The sequence below is a fragment of the Vanellus vanellus genome (assembly GCF_965231255.1).
Source record: "Vanellus vanellus genome assembly, chromosome: 3".
NCBI classification, from domain to species: domain Eukaryota; kingdom Metazoa; phylum Chordata; class Aves; order Charadriiformes; family Charadriidae; genus Vanellus; species Vanellus vanellus.
The window spans coordinates 69,876,730-69,891,667 of NC_138907.1; the positions used below are offsets into that span (position 1 = coordinate 69,876,730).

Genomic DNA, 14,938 nt, shown 5'->3' on the forward strand with positions numbered 1-14,938 from the left:
CATTTAGTCGCCTGTCAAATCCTAAGACAGCCTGTTGCTTCAAGTCCTTTTTGGGAAGGAAATCATATATATAATTACTAAGAAAACAAGTATTACACTTACATGACCTGGCCTGTTAGGGAAAGAGCATTCTTCTCTAAACCTCAGTTGTATTTTCTCCTTAACAAAGCAGTTATTCTTCAATTTCTAGAGAAGTGCTCATAAAAGCACAGTGGGTGGCTTATTTTGAATCATTTGGTGGTGATACGGAAAAACAATCCTCTCTTAGAAATGTCCTTCGTAAACAGTCAAATAATACTAGGGCAGATGCTCAGAGCATGCTGTCCCAATTCTGTTGACTGCAACAGAGCTGATACAGTCTACACCAGGTGGCAGTTTGCCCAGTGTCTCCACACACTGCCAAAATAGTAATCTATTAACAGAAATGTGGCAGCAGAGTTAATAAGAAGCACTATCCACCTTCTCCTTCATCTCAGAAAAAAAAAAAAACCAAAACAGAATTATGCACTCAAGTGTTTCTGCCAGAAAACAAACCCTCCAATTAGGGCAAAATGAAAACCAAATCTCATTTACAAAATAAAAATATAAAAATTAACTTCAGAAATCAAATAAATTGATTCAGAATAAATGCCAATGCATAAGAAACCTACCTGAACAGTAATTATTTATCAAATTGAGATTTGAAACATTAAAAGAAAAAACTCAAAGCTAATACATTTACAAAAAAAATCTGCTATACAATAACAATAAATAAAAAGATTTTAAAAACATGTTCCCTTAAGTGCTGTGTACACGTATTTGTGATTCTTTTCCATGGCAAACAATATGCTGTAGATTTTGGTAAAGTAACCCTTTATTTTTGGTTAGCATTTGTACGTTGAACATAAATACACATGGAATGTACTAGATAGTTATAGTTTTCCCACAGGATCTTTTTCACAGTTACAGAAAAAGTTTTCAACTTATACACCATGAATGTTTCCATAAGCATCATATCTTCAATGGAAGAGTGTTGGAGGAAGAAAAACCACTTCAGCCTGATCTCTTACCGCCTCTCAAAACCAGCTCTGTTTTTTCTTGGGTTGGTTGTTTAGTTTTTTTTGCGTAGTCATGCTCTGGTACAAACTTGAGGAAAAAGCGTGTAACATTGTGAGGCAGCCTGCACCTTCTAGTTAGCTTTTAAGTGCCTAATGGATCCAGTCCTTAAGGCAGTCAGTATTTCATTCAAATGTCCATACTTCTACATCTTGTATTATGAAATCTTCTTTCTTAGATAAGATGTCATTATTGAAGGTGCTGCAGGAGTTGCTTCGCCCGTGATACAAATCTGCATCTAACCATAGGCCAAACCGGCCACTGAAAAAGAAATACATGACTAATTTCAGGTTTTATAATAATAAAAATACCAGAAGCTGTGGAAACAACCAGAGGAGCAATATGGAAGAATCTAGGTAATTCCGAGGACCTCTTAGACCGAATGTGGTGAGCTTAATCCTGGCAAAGCGTTTGCCAGGAAGCTTGCGGAGCAGTTCCCTTGCTTTTGCTCGCACCAGTGAGTGAGGCAGAGCACAGGACCAAGCGTGTGCCCATAGCCCCCTGTGCCATTCATCTGTTCGCACCACCAGCTGTGGCTGACACCACGGCACGGATGTCAGGGTCCCTTCACTGGCTGTTCAGATGTAGACATGGCCCCTTCTGGTTTAGGAGGAGGAGAAGGGGTGTTTATACACTCCCAATGCAAACCACGTCCAGATGTCCTAAGGTGCAGCCTGCAGTCAGCTTTAGTTAGTCCTACAGCCTTACCCTTTGATTTCATACCCACCAACATTTGAAATTTAGGACCCAATTAAGCACTGTCTGTATCCTTGCTCTGTGTAGCAACAGAATAATGACAATTTAATAAGGACCACGTAAAAAACCTTAGAAGCTGATGACAAAACTGCCATTAGAGATTACCTTCTGGTGGCAAACCTATTCAGCAATGAGACACCTATCTATCCAAAACATCTCTTTTTTTTCCAATCTCAAAAAAAAAAAAAATATATTTACTTGCCCAACGTCATTCATTGCTCTAGGTCTATAACAGAAATCAGGTTGCTGAGGGATCTGCCCTAAACAGTTTACTAAAAGTAAGTTCAGCCATTTTACTGATTAGTTTTTCTTGCAATTACCATTGTCCCTGTTCTCATTTAAAAAAAAAAAAAAAAAAAAAAAAGTTAGCTACACGATTTGAAAACCAAACATTCACTCACCCTCCACCTCCGAGCTCCAGAGAGCTGGTGTCTCCATTGATGAAGTAGGTGTTCTCTCCACTCCATTTGAATACCTGGGGGGAGGGGGGGAGCCAAATATATTTGGACTGTGAGACTTCTTGTACTCTAAAACTACTGGGGACTTTTTGTTGTGGCCATATTTTATTTTATTTTTTTCTTGAAGGGGGAGGAGGAAGAGGTAATAGGTAGAAAGTAAAGGAACAATACACATTTAAAACTATGAACAGGGCACCCTAATCCTTTTTAAAATTCTGCTTGCACCTCTAAATCAACAGGCATTCTGTTAGAAACGAACAATGGGTTCAATATTGAAAAACGCATAAGCCATGAACGTTCTTACTCCTCCCTGCTTCCCCACTTAAAACCTTCTCCTCACCCTTATGGACTGTCCTCTCAGCACTTCAGAATTACAGCCACTACTGCTTAAAGCATTGCATTGAAGCAATAAGTGATTAACTGCATTCATCAACAGGTGGCACATCTTCTAAACCCAAAAATGCTCTCTTCATAAAAATCTCATAAATGTTTCAGAAGTGGAATTCAAAAATCTTATTTGAGAAAATGAACACCCACTTACCTTGAAATTTGGACTGAATGTGTACAGGAATGTTTCACCAGTGCCATAGTAATGGTCACTAAACCTGAAGGGATGTGTAGCGTACGCTCCAAATATCTATCAGAATAAAATGATTAAACTACTTTTGAGGACAACACAAAATTCAAGACAAAAAACCCCAAACATTTAAAAATATTTTCTACAGAACAACTGGGCTGGTGTTTCATGTTAGAAGAATGAACTAGTAAAGTACATCAGATGAGCAAGTACTCCTGCAAATCTTTTGTATCCTGCAAGTTAAAACCCAGATGACAACAATGGCAACAGGAATGCCGACTTTAGGAGCTACTGAAGACCTCTACAGAAGCATTATTTGTGACAGCTTGTTAACTGAGATACTTCAGGAAGATACTTCCATGGCCACTATTAAAAGGAGCACTCATGGCAATTATGAAGCTTGGGGAGGTATTTCTATTAGCGCTGATGTGCTTTCCTGCCTCTAAGTTTAGCTTAAGCAATAGAAAATATAAAAGAAAAAAACAATGTCTTATTTTGGTATGATGTCACTTCACGGTATGACTAGCACTTCACAGTGAACACTTTTTATTATGTTGCCCTTTCAGTCCAATCCCTGCAGAACAAGCACTCCTTACCTGGTTGTCCATGTCCTTGATGACAAGGAGAACTGGACTGTCAAGAGATGCTGATTTACGGTACAGAGTCTTCAGGCTAGTCCCATGCTCCAGTGTGCTGTATGCAAGCCGCCATGGATATCCCTGCACGCGTGCAGGCAAACGCCGGGCAAGCTGGGCAACAAACAAAGGGAAATAGTTACATATTCAACAGGTTAAAGGTGGTGCCCCAGACTGTTCCCTTGCTGCAGGGGCTTCTGAGCTAAAAAATGGCTGTCAAAGGAGCAGCTGATGTCAGCAGCTTCGCATCCCTGCTACATGCATGTAGCCTTGTACTGAGCTCCACTGTCTGCATTCACATCACCCATGAAAGACATTTCAAAACTGGCACCCCCTCTCTGAGCACTGAAAGAGTTGCCAGCTCTCAAGACCACAATTTAAACTCCAGAGTAGCAAAACATAAAAATAAGCTTTCCAGGTGAGCCACTACAGCAGCAAACAGGACCTTGCACAAGGACACTCCAACATACTAAGTGCTTTCCAAACTCTTGAAAAGTATTGCTATTGCCTGCAGAAGACAGAATGTCCCACACTCGGCAGAGACAGCACCATAGCCAACAAGGAAACTTGAGGTTTTTCTAGCCATACCTGCTCTATGTGCATATTCTCCAGGAGAGCACTGTGATGCTTTAAGACAGGCAAAGTATCATCATCTTCTTCTTCATAGTAACTGCAAACGCTCTTTCGTCGTTTTGCTTCTTCTACAGTAATGATCTGAGGCAAGAGAACAAGTGTCCAACCTAAAGCATAGCTTTTATGCTGTCAATCCTCTGTTGAAGCCAATTAATTTAAACCAACATACTCCTTATCTATTACACTGTGTGGAGCAAAACCACCGCATGGCATGTTTGTGTCAAGCACAGACAGCCTTAACCAAATGGAGAAAAATCTTAACTGGCAAAGTGTCTTTGAGACAGCATGGCCAGAATTTCTTCACTCCCCCGTGACCTCCCACAGCTGCAGAGTTCTTTGGGATTAACAAACATTAAGGTAACCAAGTGATGTGATGTGGCCAGTCTCAGATGTACTTGGTCCCAAGTCAGAAGGCTAGAGAACACCTACTTCTTCCAAGGCACATTAAATGCATCAGAACTAGATGTCTTGTGGGAGTCTAAATAAGGAGGTCACAGAAGCTTCTTTGTTTTCACTCATGCAGCTAGTTGAGTACATCAATTATTTCCTCAGGTGCTAATGCAGGAGAATGTGAAAAAGTTTAAAATTTCAGTTCTCCTTTTTAATAAAACAGCAGCTTTTCCCTGGTTTTCTTTACTGACTCAGACATGGGTTTGTGTATACAAATTGAAACAGAATGAATATAGCAAAGACGTAAAAATTAAGTCAATTTGAACAGAGATTTTGAAGTTCTGTCTTGTAGGAAATCTACTAAGTAAGACTTTGAGCATCCAGTTTACATAAGTTCTTGAAAATACTCATTCTGAGAGTCAAGGTCTTTATAAAATACATTCTGAGTTGAAAATGATCAAACAGCTCTTTGGAAACTTATATATATTCCTTTGCTCAAAGCTTTTTATAAAGAGAGCACATTGTAATATTTTAAAAGGTAAGGCCATATAAGTATTTCTAACATCAAGTTTGAATTTAAATACTTATAAACCGAAGCACAGACTTTTCTCCAGCAACTACAGGTAAGCCACACTACTTTTTCCCATAAAGCTGGAAACAAAATGAGAATTCAAGTCCACACAGTTAATGCTTGTCTATAGAAGGAATCAGCAGCCTACAAGATGCTGAGACAGGGGACAAACTCTGAACCCCACGCGGCACAGGCAGCAAACAGGAGCCCAAATGTGGTGCGGGGCAGGAGCTCCCAGGCTGGCAGCACCCATGGTGCCAGGACCTCACCGCAGAGGGGAAGACACTGCCTCACCCCTCAGTGGTAGCAATCCAGGTGTCCTGACTCTGCTGGGGTGCTCACCCTCCCAGCTGGCAGAGAGCATCATCTGGCACAGCTGGAAAGCTGCTAACCCTTCAGTGAGGCTAAGCAAATGATGGGAGCCTCAGCTCCACACAGCAGCGGGAGGTGAGATGAAGCACACTGTACCCCCCAGTGGTGCGTTAGCTGGGGCTCGGTGTGACCATAGCAAACAGGAAGCAGCAGCAACAGCTCAGAGATAGGGCAGATGAGAAAGAAAAGGGGAAGCAAGGAGGCCTAGCTACAAAACAACCAGGAAATCTTAAACCGCCTTCCTTCCATGAGCATAACACCACAGAGGTCTTATATCTTGGAGCAGGAACCTCAAGATGTGGCTGCAGAGCACGCTGCGCTGCTGCCACACAGCTCCCTGCAAATATGGCTTCCAAATGACTTTCATGTTACACATGGATAAAGTTTTACCTAACTCCTCTGCGCTTTTACAATCACTGCTTGAACTTGCAGAAGCTGTCAACAGTCGAGACAACTGCCAAGAAGTGCCTGGAGGTCCTACACGCAGGTGCCCCACAGGCAAGAAAGCAAATCCACTGGACTGACTCCAGGTGCAGATTTAACCACACCACAAAGCACAGAAGGAGCTTTTCATGAAGACCAGGACTGGTGAGGAGTTCACTGTGGGTAGGACAAAGCCCTAACAATGTCAGTCACACCTAGTGTCTCCACTGGGATGAAAGCAACACGTCTGCTGCACACACTCACATCCAGCCTGCATTCACCTGCAGACGCCTGGAACTGAGCCCAGGGCAGCTGCCCTGGGCCATCCAGGCCATCCAGGCCATCCAGGCACTGCCACTCCAACGTGCACAGCGGGATTAGGAAAAGACTGAAGGACCACCGCAAGGCAAAATCCAGACTACAGAGTTAACCTTGTTACGTGCCCCTGCACACCCAGGCAGTACCGGTATTCCTGCCAGTGACACTGGAAGAGCTGTACAGCTGCACTCTACCTCTCCAGCCCAGGCTCACTGGGCTCTAGTCCTGAATCTTCTGAGACTGGAGGGAATCCTGTGCTGGAAAATTTTTCATGTGGCCAGTTTCAGGAAAGGTTTTCACTGCAAAATTAAGATCTATTTAAAAAAAGCCTAACAAACTGTTAAAGGAAAATGCTCTTTCTGCTTTTATCCTTGTTCTTTTTCTACCTCGTGAATGGTTTTCCTTTCTGCATGTCCTTGACCATTATTTTACTTTTATTTTTTCTCCTCCTTAAAGAACACATTTTTCATCTTATATTAAAAGTACCCAACTCCTCTTTTGAAGACTATTTTCCAGGAGTAGTCTCCTCCCAGGAGTGGGGGAAGAGTTATCACAGTAAATCAACCAGCAACAGGTATCCGTAGCAAAATGCAACCAAACTTACACACATAGGCAACCACAGAAAAGCTATTAACACAGCTGTAAATTGCAAATCGACTACAAAGACAGACAAGCCCCCCTCTCCTCTTCACTGCATAGAGATGTATTCAGCCTGTAACTGAAGCACACATCTGAATGAAGTTTGGAGTCAACAACTGCAAAAAAAGGAATCTGCAAGATCAGGTATTTGCAGACTGCACAAAAGTGTAAACAGACAAAAAGAATCAACCACTACAGAAACTGGATCTACAAAATCTTTTAAGGATTTTATGGAATTGAGAAAGCAAGGTACCTAAGGTGGAAATACTCTGTTAAAATTCATCTGAGTTCAGAGCACATTTTTTACCAGGACAGAAGTGCTGTATCAGATCCATGCTGTTCAAACAGGGACACAGTTCAACATACCTCCACATAGGATTCCTCCTGGTCAGGTCTGGCATAGTAAAGAATTCGAATAGTCGATGGCATTTGTTTCCCTTTCACCATCTACCAGTTTATTTTGCAGTACCCACTACAATTTCCTGCTCTAGTGGCAAGAGCTTTCACACACAAGCATGAGAGATGGCTACTGACTGTGGCATGCTGTGATAAAATTGCTTATATACTTCCCTACAATCATAGTTTCTGTTTCCCCACAAGGGAGAGTGAAACTTTCACAGTAATCATGCCCAAATTTGGACTTCCAATAGAGATTTCCTGGCAGACGTACTTTAAATTTGTAAAGCTTGAATATATTACAAATAAGAGAGACACACCTTTAAGAACCTGTTTCCCGCTAATTCTTCTCCCAATACATGTTTGAATAAAACAATGAGACACAAACTCCCAGCGTGGTCAGATCTCTCCCACCTCTGTTTTTCAGATCACTGGCCCTCCTCCTTCATTTTGGCTTTATGAAAGTGGCATGCAAATAACTGAACAGTGGAAACTAGTGAGATATATGACTGCACTCAGCTCTAAGCAAAACAAAAAATGAAGACTTTTTCTTTTTCCTCTTGCAGTTCACAAAGTACGAACATTAAGAAACTACAAAACTGTAAAAATAAAAGCTATCTGAGATTAGAGGTGATGTTGACACATTTCAAATGACAAGTGCCACTCCTGAGCTCCACTTTCGAACACGACAACATACTTTGAGAATAGACATGCTTAAAAAAAAAAAAAAAAAAAAAAAAAGAGGGCAGTAGAATTTTAAAAACAAGTAAACAAGTTTATGTTTAAGACAAAGAATCAGATCACTTTTTAAATCACCATCAAGATATTTCCTGCTTAGGAATTTATCTGTTTTTTAATTTAACCCATATCCTTAGCACAGCAAGTGCTTCAGCATTCAGAAATATCATTAAAAATGCGTGTGAATTTATTTCCCTTAGAAACTAGGCTTTGTATACACAAAAGACAGACAGACACAAGCATGCCAAGTAGTTAAAACAGATTTCAAAAGCCCCCACATGAAAAAAACAAAGTCCCAGCCTAAAACCTATCCCTCTGACAAACAATATTCAAAAAGTATTTCTGCGTGCACCTGAGAAGCAAAGGGTATGGCACAACATCACACACCAGTCCATTTCAACCAGCACACAGAAGTGAGTCCCTGTTGGTGTTTAAGTGTACATATACATTTTGGAGGTTTTATTTGTAGTATATAAATACAAGTTTAGCAATGCTGACAACATACACCTGTATAGTTTTGCAAAAGGCTAACATCACATAACCAAAACATTTACACAACTTCTGCTGGTTGCACACCACAGAGCTCCCAGTTGTTTGCCTGCTCTGTCTAGGGAGAGAAGAAAGAAGGACTGAAGGAATACGAGTACATTTGTGAGACAGACAAGCCTTGAGCAGCCTTCTATATGAAGCAGCAAGCATTAAAAAGAAACACCATAAAAATCATCAAAAGAGCAAGTGCTGAGATTCTTAACAGGGGATGCACACTTCATATTCACATGCTTCATACAATGGCAACAAGCACTCACCTCCCAGCTTTTAGTAGTGGGCTCACTGAAGAAGTTGTCTATCATGTCAAGCTCCTCCTTTTCTACCACGACAAAACCTTGCTCTTTGGCATCTTTCCCATATATTTCTGGTGACCACTGAACAAAAAATGTGTACAAGTGATCCACCCTGTAAATAGAAGAGGAGGAGACAACCGTTGTGCAGTGGTCCACGAACACAGCACTGTCATGCAGTACTGAGGTGTTGCCCAATGACAAAGAAGGGACAACCATACAAGTAGGATACCCTTGTACTTCCACCCACATGTACCACACAAGGCAAGAGCTCCTTCCACCTGGCAGCCTCAAGCATTTCAAGGTGTCTCTGTTTTCCATCCCCACAGTATTTTTTTTTTCCTCCCTTTGCTATACACACAGCCAAAGCATCACGGGAAATCTAAGTCGCTTGTCCAGTCACACACTATTCATATTAAGAGGACAAATTGTCTGGTATTAGATCATGCTCACAGTAGTTAAGTCCACAAAAAAACTCACTTTAATTAATTTGACCTCCTGCATAAACCAAGCCATAAGGTATAACCAGTAAAGTCTACACATTTCTAGCTGCCCTCTAGAAGTTAGAGACTAACAACACAACAGTTCTTCATTCTGTTAGCATAATGAAAATAAGCAGTTACTGACAGCTTTGCTAATGATAGAGTACCAGCTATGTATGTGCTTCCATAAATGTAGATAGTTTTAAATAACTGTCTTTAAAGAGATGTTCTTTGACAACAGCCACGACAAATAATAAAATGATTTCTAAAGAGGGAATTTGTGTAGTATATTAAAATTAAAATGAACAAATGCAATGGAATACAACTTCAAACAGGAATATGCTGGTGGATCTACGGTACGTGAAGTTGAATTGCCAGCAAAAAAATTCAAACTGTACTTAAAGAGGGCAGATAGAAAGATAGTAAGTACTTATGATGCTGAATCTTTAACTATTCACCAGAAAGTTTTGTCTGGCAATTCCTTGACCAATACAAACCAAGAAAAATCTTGGAGAAATTTAGACTTTTTCCCCATATTATTTCTAGTTACTTAGATTTATACATATAAGCACAAGTAATCTTAGAACACCATTTCATCACTGTTGGATTCTGTTCAGGGTCACTAGTATAATTCCAGAGACTTTTTTTTCAGTCGAGTCTATGTTTTTTGTTCTACACTCCTACCAACGATGGCTAGAGTCTGATGTCAGTTCTAACTGCGTAACTGACAGCCCTGAAATAATTTCCTGCTCATGACAGCTACACTAATTTGCAGTCAAAGTGAGATATTTGAACGGGCTTGACTCACTTTGGCCTCAAGAAATTTGGATCCAATTTCCACTACCTTCAGAAAGAATAAAGGATTGACTTTGCTTCATCATGGAAATATCCTCTTAATCATGAAAAAGGAGCAAATTAGCATTGCCATCAGTTTTTTCTCTTCTCCTTTGCACATTCACAAATGCTCTGTGGTGCATTGCTAACAGATGTTCTAGCAGAGTTTAAATATTTGTTATCAAATAAGAACTGCCCCTGTGAAACATTTTTAACATATACAATCAAATATAGTTTTAGTACAATTGTCCTAAATTTGTGAACACCCAACACTAGTTCCCAAGGAATCGGCAGCCTCCCTTCATCAAGAACAACTATGGTAGCTAACATTGATACCAAAGTAAAAATTTTAGCTGCTGTTCATTCCTCTGCAGCAACACACACACACACAAGATCAAGGTAGTACTATGCAAACAATTAGTCTTTGGGATAGTTCTCGCCAATAATTGCCTGGAAAAGGCTAAAAAAGGGTCACACTCCCATTGCCACACTCCCATTGCCACGGGGTCCCCTCTTCTTTGTGAAAAGCCATGTGAGTGCTTGCAAGTTTGGATAGATTTAAATACAGTGAACTATGGAAAGTGCTTCTAAAAGCTGTATCATCTCATTTTATTCAAGACCTCTTACTTCTAACTGCAGTAGTTTTCAGACATCAACTCAGGATGCCCCGTTCTTCTTCACTTGCTCACAGAGGCTTTGAAAAGAGCAGTATGATCGTCTCTCCACTAACTAATGTGAGTTTTAACTGAAAGAGACATTAACTTGAGAACTGGGTATTTTATGTGCAGTATTCCTAGTCTGGAAAGCTAACTACGTAACTCCTACAAATCCCTATGAAAGAACAATAAAACTCACGGTGGCTGCTATCTGGCTAAGATCAGTTTGAAAGCACGTTCATGCAGGAGGGTGGAGGAGAGCAGCATACTGTCATCTCAGAATCTCAGAACATACTCAGGTTGTAAGGCACCGCTGGAGATGATCTAGGCCAACTTCTGTTTATAGCAGAACTAACGTCCAAGTTAGAGGAGGTTGCAGAGTCTTGTCCATTTGGAGCTGTGAAAATCTCCCAGAGATTCTGCAACCTCTCCATCCATAACCAGTTCAATGTTGCTTTTCTCTTCTTCACAGTTTCCTCCAATGCAAGCAGCATGTGATCCGAGAAAGGTCTGGTGACATCCTACTTTTTTTTTTCCTCCTCCTTCCCCTCCCATTCTTTTTTTAACCATGTGTCCAAAAGCAAGAGGGGAAGCTGTTAACTATGCTCTTCCTTACATGGGCCAGCAAGAAGTGAAGCCTTCGTTACTGCAAAGACACACCGCTGACTTACGTTGAGTTTGTGCTGGACTTCCCCAGCTCCTTTTCTCCAGAGCTGCTCCCCAGGCCACCCATCCCCAGACTGTATCACTGCAGGGGCTGCTCCATGCTGGGCGCACAACTTTGCATTTGCCTTTTCTGGACTTCCTGATGTTTCTGCGAGCCTATTCCTCCATGTTGAGGTCCCTCTGAACAGCAGCCCTACCCTCCAATGGATGAACACTCTCCAGATTTTCCCTCATCCCCCAAAATGACAAAGTTGTATTCTGTGCCAATACCATAGTGCTGATGAAGGCATGGAACAGTACCAATCCCCAAAGAATACCACTTGTACCTGGCTGCCACTCAAACTACCTATCAACCCTTTGAGCCCAATGGTCCAGTCACTTTTTCACCCACCTGGTAGTCTACCTGTCCAGGTCACATCTTTCCAATTTGGCTACAAGGATACTATGGGAGATTGTGTCGAAAACTTTACTAAGGTTATGGCAAAACAACTGTCCCTTGGTCTCCCCTTGTTCCCAGAGCTAGCCATCTCAAACAGAAAAGTCATCTGGTTGGTAGAAAAACAATTTGCCCTTGGTAAATCTATGACAGCTGTTCCCGATCCCTTCTTGCCCTCCACATGCTTGGAAACAGCGTACATACGGATGTGCTTCATAATCTTCCCAGGGACTGAGGTGAAGCTGACTGCACTGTGCTCCCACAGATCCTAGTTTTTTCTGAAGACGGTTGCAGTACTTGTTTTTCCAATTATTAAGGATCTCTCCCAATGATCATAACCTTTCAAAGGATGACAGAAAGCAGTCTTGCAATAACATCAACCAAGTTCCTCAGTACACTCAGAGTATTTCCTGTCAGGCCCCGTGGACCTGTATATGCTCAGTTTATTTAAGTAGTCCATAACTAAGTTTTCCTCTACCATGGACAGATGCTAAATAAATCCAGGCACTGCAGATTTAAGAAGCAGCAGCATAAAACGAGAAATAGGTGACTGTGGAAATGAGGTCATTCTGAAAGAGGATGCAGAGCATCCCTTCTCTGTTAATAAAATTACACCATTATGCTATAGCGGTTATTTCCAAGCTATCAAATTGAAAAAAATGAAGACAATTTTAGATTGAAAAACCACTGCTTGAGGAACACTTTTACAGCGAACTTGACAGCTGCGACGAAATTTATCCTAAAATTCAATAGCTATTTTGGCAATCACATGCTTATAAATGTGTCATGCACTAACAGAGAAACATCAGTAAAACATAAAATCCTTGAAAAGAAACAACTTCAGAAGCCTGGAGTTAATCACTCCAGAAAGAAATTGTTCAAAAGGAAAAGATGGCAACCGTAATTTAAAAAACAAACAAACAAACAAAAAAACCCCAAAAAAACCCAAAACAACCTAGGAGACAAACCAAAAATGAAAGATGGAACACTGATTAAAGAGGGGACACCCCCCCACGCAGCTGTAGCCAGATTAAAAGGAAAGTGAATATACTTACAAATATGTTCCCAGAAACACACACACAGAGGGCACATATGTAAAAAGTTAAGTTTATACTAAAGGATGTGAATTCAGCAGAAAACTAATTTTGGAGAGTACAAAACATGACACAAAGATCATGACAGCAAAGTGATAAAATCAGCGTAAGACAAAAGCTTCGTAGAGTATTTACGCTACCACATTGCTTAGTAAACTGGTCACAAATCAGCTGTGTGTGAATGCATCTGAATGGAGGAGCACACACCGAAGAATACTGAGCAGAGGCTGTGCTTGCAAGATGGTACTTTACCCTTGGCAGAAGGACCCTAGAGACCCAGGATGACAGGTCTGAAGTTTGGAGCAAGATTTCTGCACCAGCACACTGATGACAATACTTGGTGTGACCCTTGAATGTACCAAGAAAGTAACATTCAGCAGAAGGAAAGAGGTTCTGTTTAGTTTGGTGTTTGACAGTTGGTGACCACTGCTGGGATACTCTGCCCATCTCTGGTGCACCATTCCCAAGTCATGCTCAAGTGTTGCAGCTTAGAGATGCAAAACCAACTGCCATACAGCGACAGGCAAAAAGAATTATTTAGCTTACAGGAGTGCTACCCTATGATAGCCTATATTAAGAGGAACTGAATCCTGGGAATACAGACACAACTACAACCAGGGACAAGAAGCCAGAAAAATTAAAGTAGGTATATAGTGCACTGAAAAAGAGCAAAGGCAATTATCAGTAAAACACACCAGAGAATTTGTCAAGTTGCAGTTGATTCTGGAGGGGGAACTGTAAATTCTTTTTCTTCTAAAAGAGGTACTTAAATTTAGAAGGTCCCAAACTAACATCACCACCACCACTTCTGTTGATATGGCAACAATATTTGACTTCTTTGAGGGCGAAGGCAAACCAGTTTTCCACAAATGAATGTCTTCCAAGTCAGTCACAGGTGGGAGGGGAGCTACTTCCAAATGTGTGTGTTTGGGTAGCAGGAGAGGGTTTCTGCATCCTGTGATACATGTACAAAGGCTCTAAGTCCAACCACAGCTCCTGGCCTAGAAGCAGGAATTCATTCAGGAGTCTTATGACTTCGTTATAAACATGCCTGACTAGATGATGATGATCCTTCATGAATCTTATGAGGGTTAAGGTATTGTAAGCCCTCATATGCTTATATAAACTTAGAATGAAGGCTCATTCTAAGATATTAAGTTATATATACAAACAGGTTGTTGTGGTTTGGGCCAGTTTCATAGGTTTCATCTGTTTGTATAGTTTGATGTCTTATTTATCAGGAGTCTAGCAGTACTCTAGTTGTAGAAAGCTAATTCAAAAGGAGTCTAAACATAAGCTTTATGCTACCTATTCCATTCCATTAACTGGAGCATGGGAGAGTGATCCTTCAACATCAGAAGCATCTTAATCATCATCCCTTTATACAAAGCCCTGTGTGAGTATACGGAAGCACCATGTAGGTATTGACTCCGGCTAGCTGTGCTGCAAATTCTTCCAGATCTCAGCTTCGACCATATTAACTACAGGGTGTTACGTACTAGATACTAACATGAATCACAACCAAGCAACATCTTGCTCTACAAAAAGAAACCCTACAGAAACAGTAACAAAAACCAAAACAAAACTCACCCAACTCCCCGAACCAAAAAAATCAATGGCGCAGGAAGCTAAGACTGAAAAAGAGCAGCAAGGTTCAAGCCCTGTTGCTTTGCCTCCCCGAAAATCTGCCTGCTCCCAAAAAAGAAACTTCAAAAAAAGCGGGTGCCCTCTCAGCAGCATGATCTCAGTGCAATGCCTTTTACATCAACATCAATGCAAATTATGCATTCATAAACCAAACCTGTCTGCCAAACTTATATTACGGATGATCAGTGAGATTTACTTTCTGAATGATGAACTAGTCAATGCTAAAATGAAGAAATTATTTGTTAGGACACATTTTTATAAACAAAGAAATTCTGCATTAGTA

The 14,938-nt window shown here is 40.9% G+C and overlaps 1 protein-coding gene across 1 annotated transcript in view; it reads right to left on the bottom strand.

Annotated features, from left to right (window-relative positions):
* Positions 1–713: 713 nt before the first annotated feature.
* The window catches only part of NCOA7 (nuclear receptor coactivator 7), an 80,370-nt gene continuing 66,145 nt past the window's right edge, over positions 714–14,938 (bottom strand). Inside the window, exons 13-18 of the mRNA XM_082480444.1 lie at positions 8,808–8,955; positions 4,110–4,235; positions 3,483–3,635; positions 2,851–2,946; positions 2,253–2,326; positions 714–1,356 (exon numbers count right to left, since the gene is read on the bottom strand). Of these exons, the coding sequence (XP_082336570.1) occupies positions 1,221–1,356; positions 2,253–2,326; positions 2,851–2,946; positions 3,483–3,635; positions 4,110–4,235; positions 8,808–8,955 (733 nt within the window). The 3' untranslated portion in view covers positions 714–1,220. The remainder of the gene's footprint in view (positions 1,357–2,252; positions 2,327–2,850; positions 2,947–3,482; positions 3,636–4,109; positions 4,236–8,807; positions 8,956–14,938) is intronic.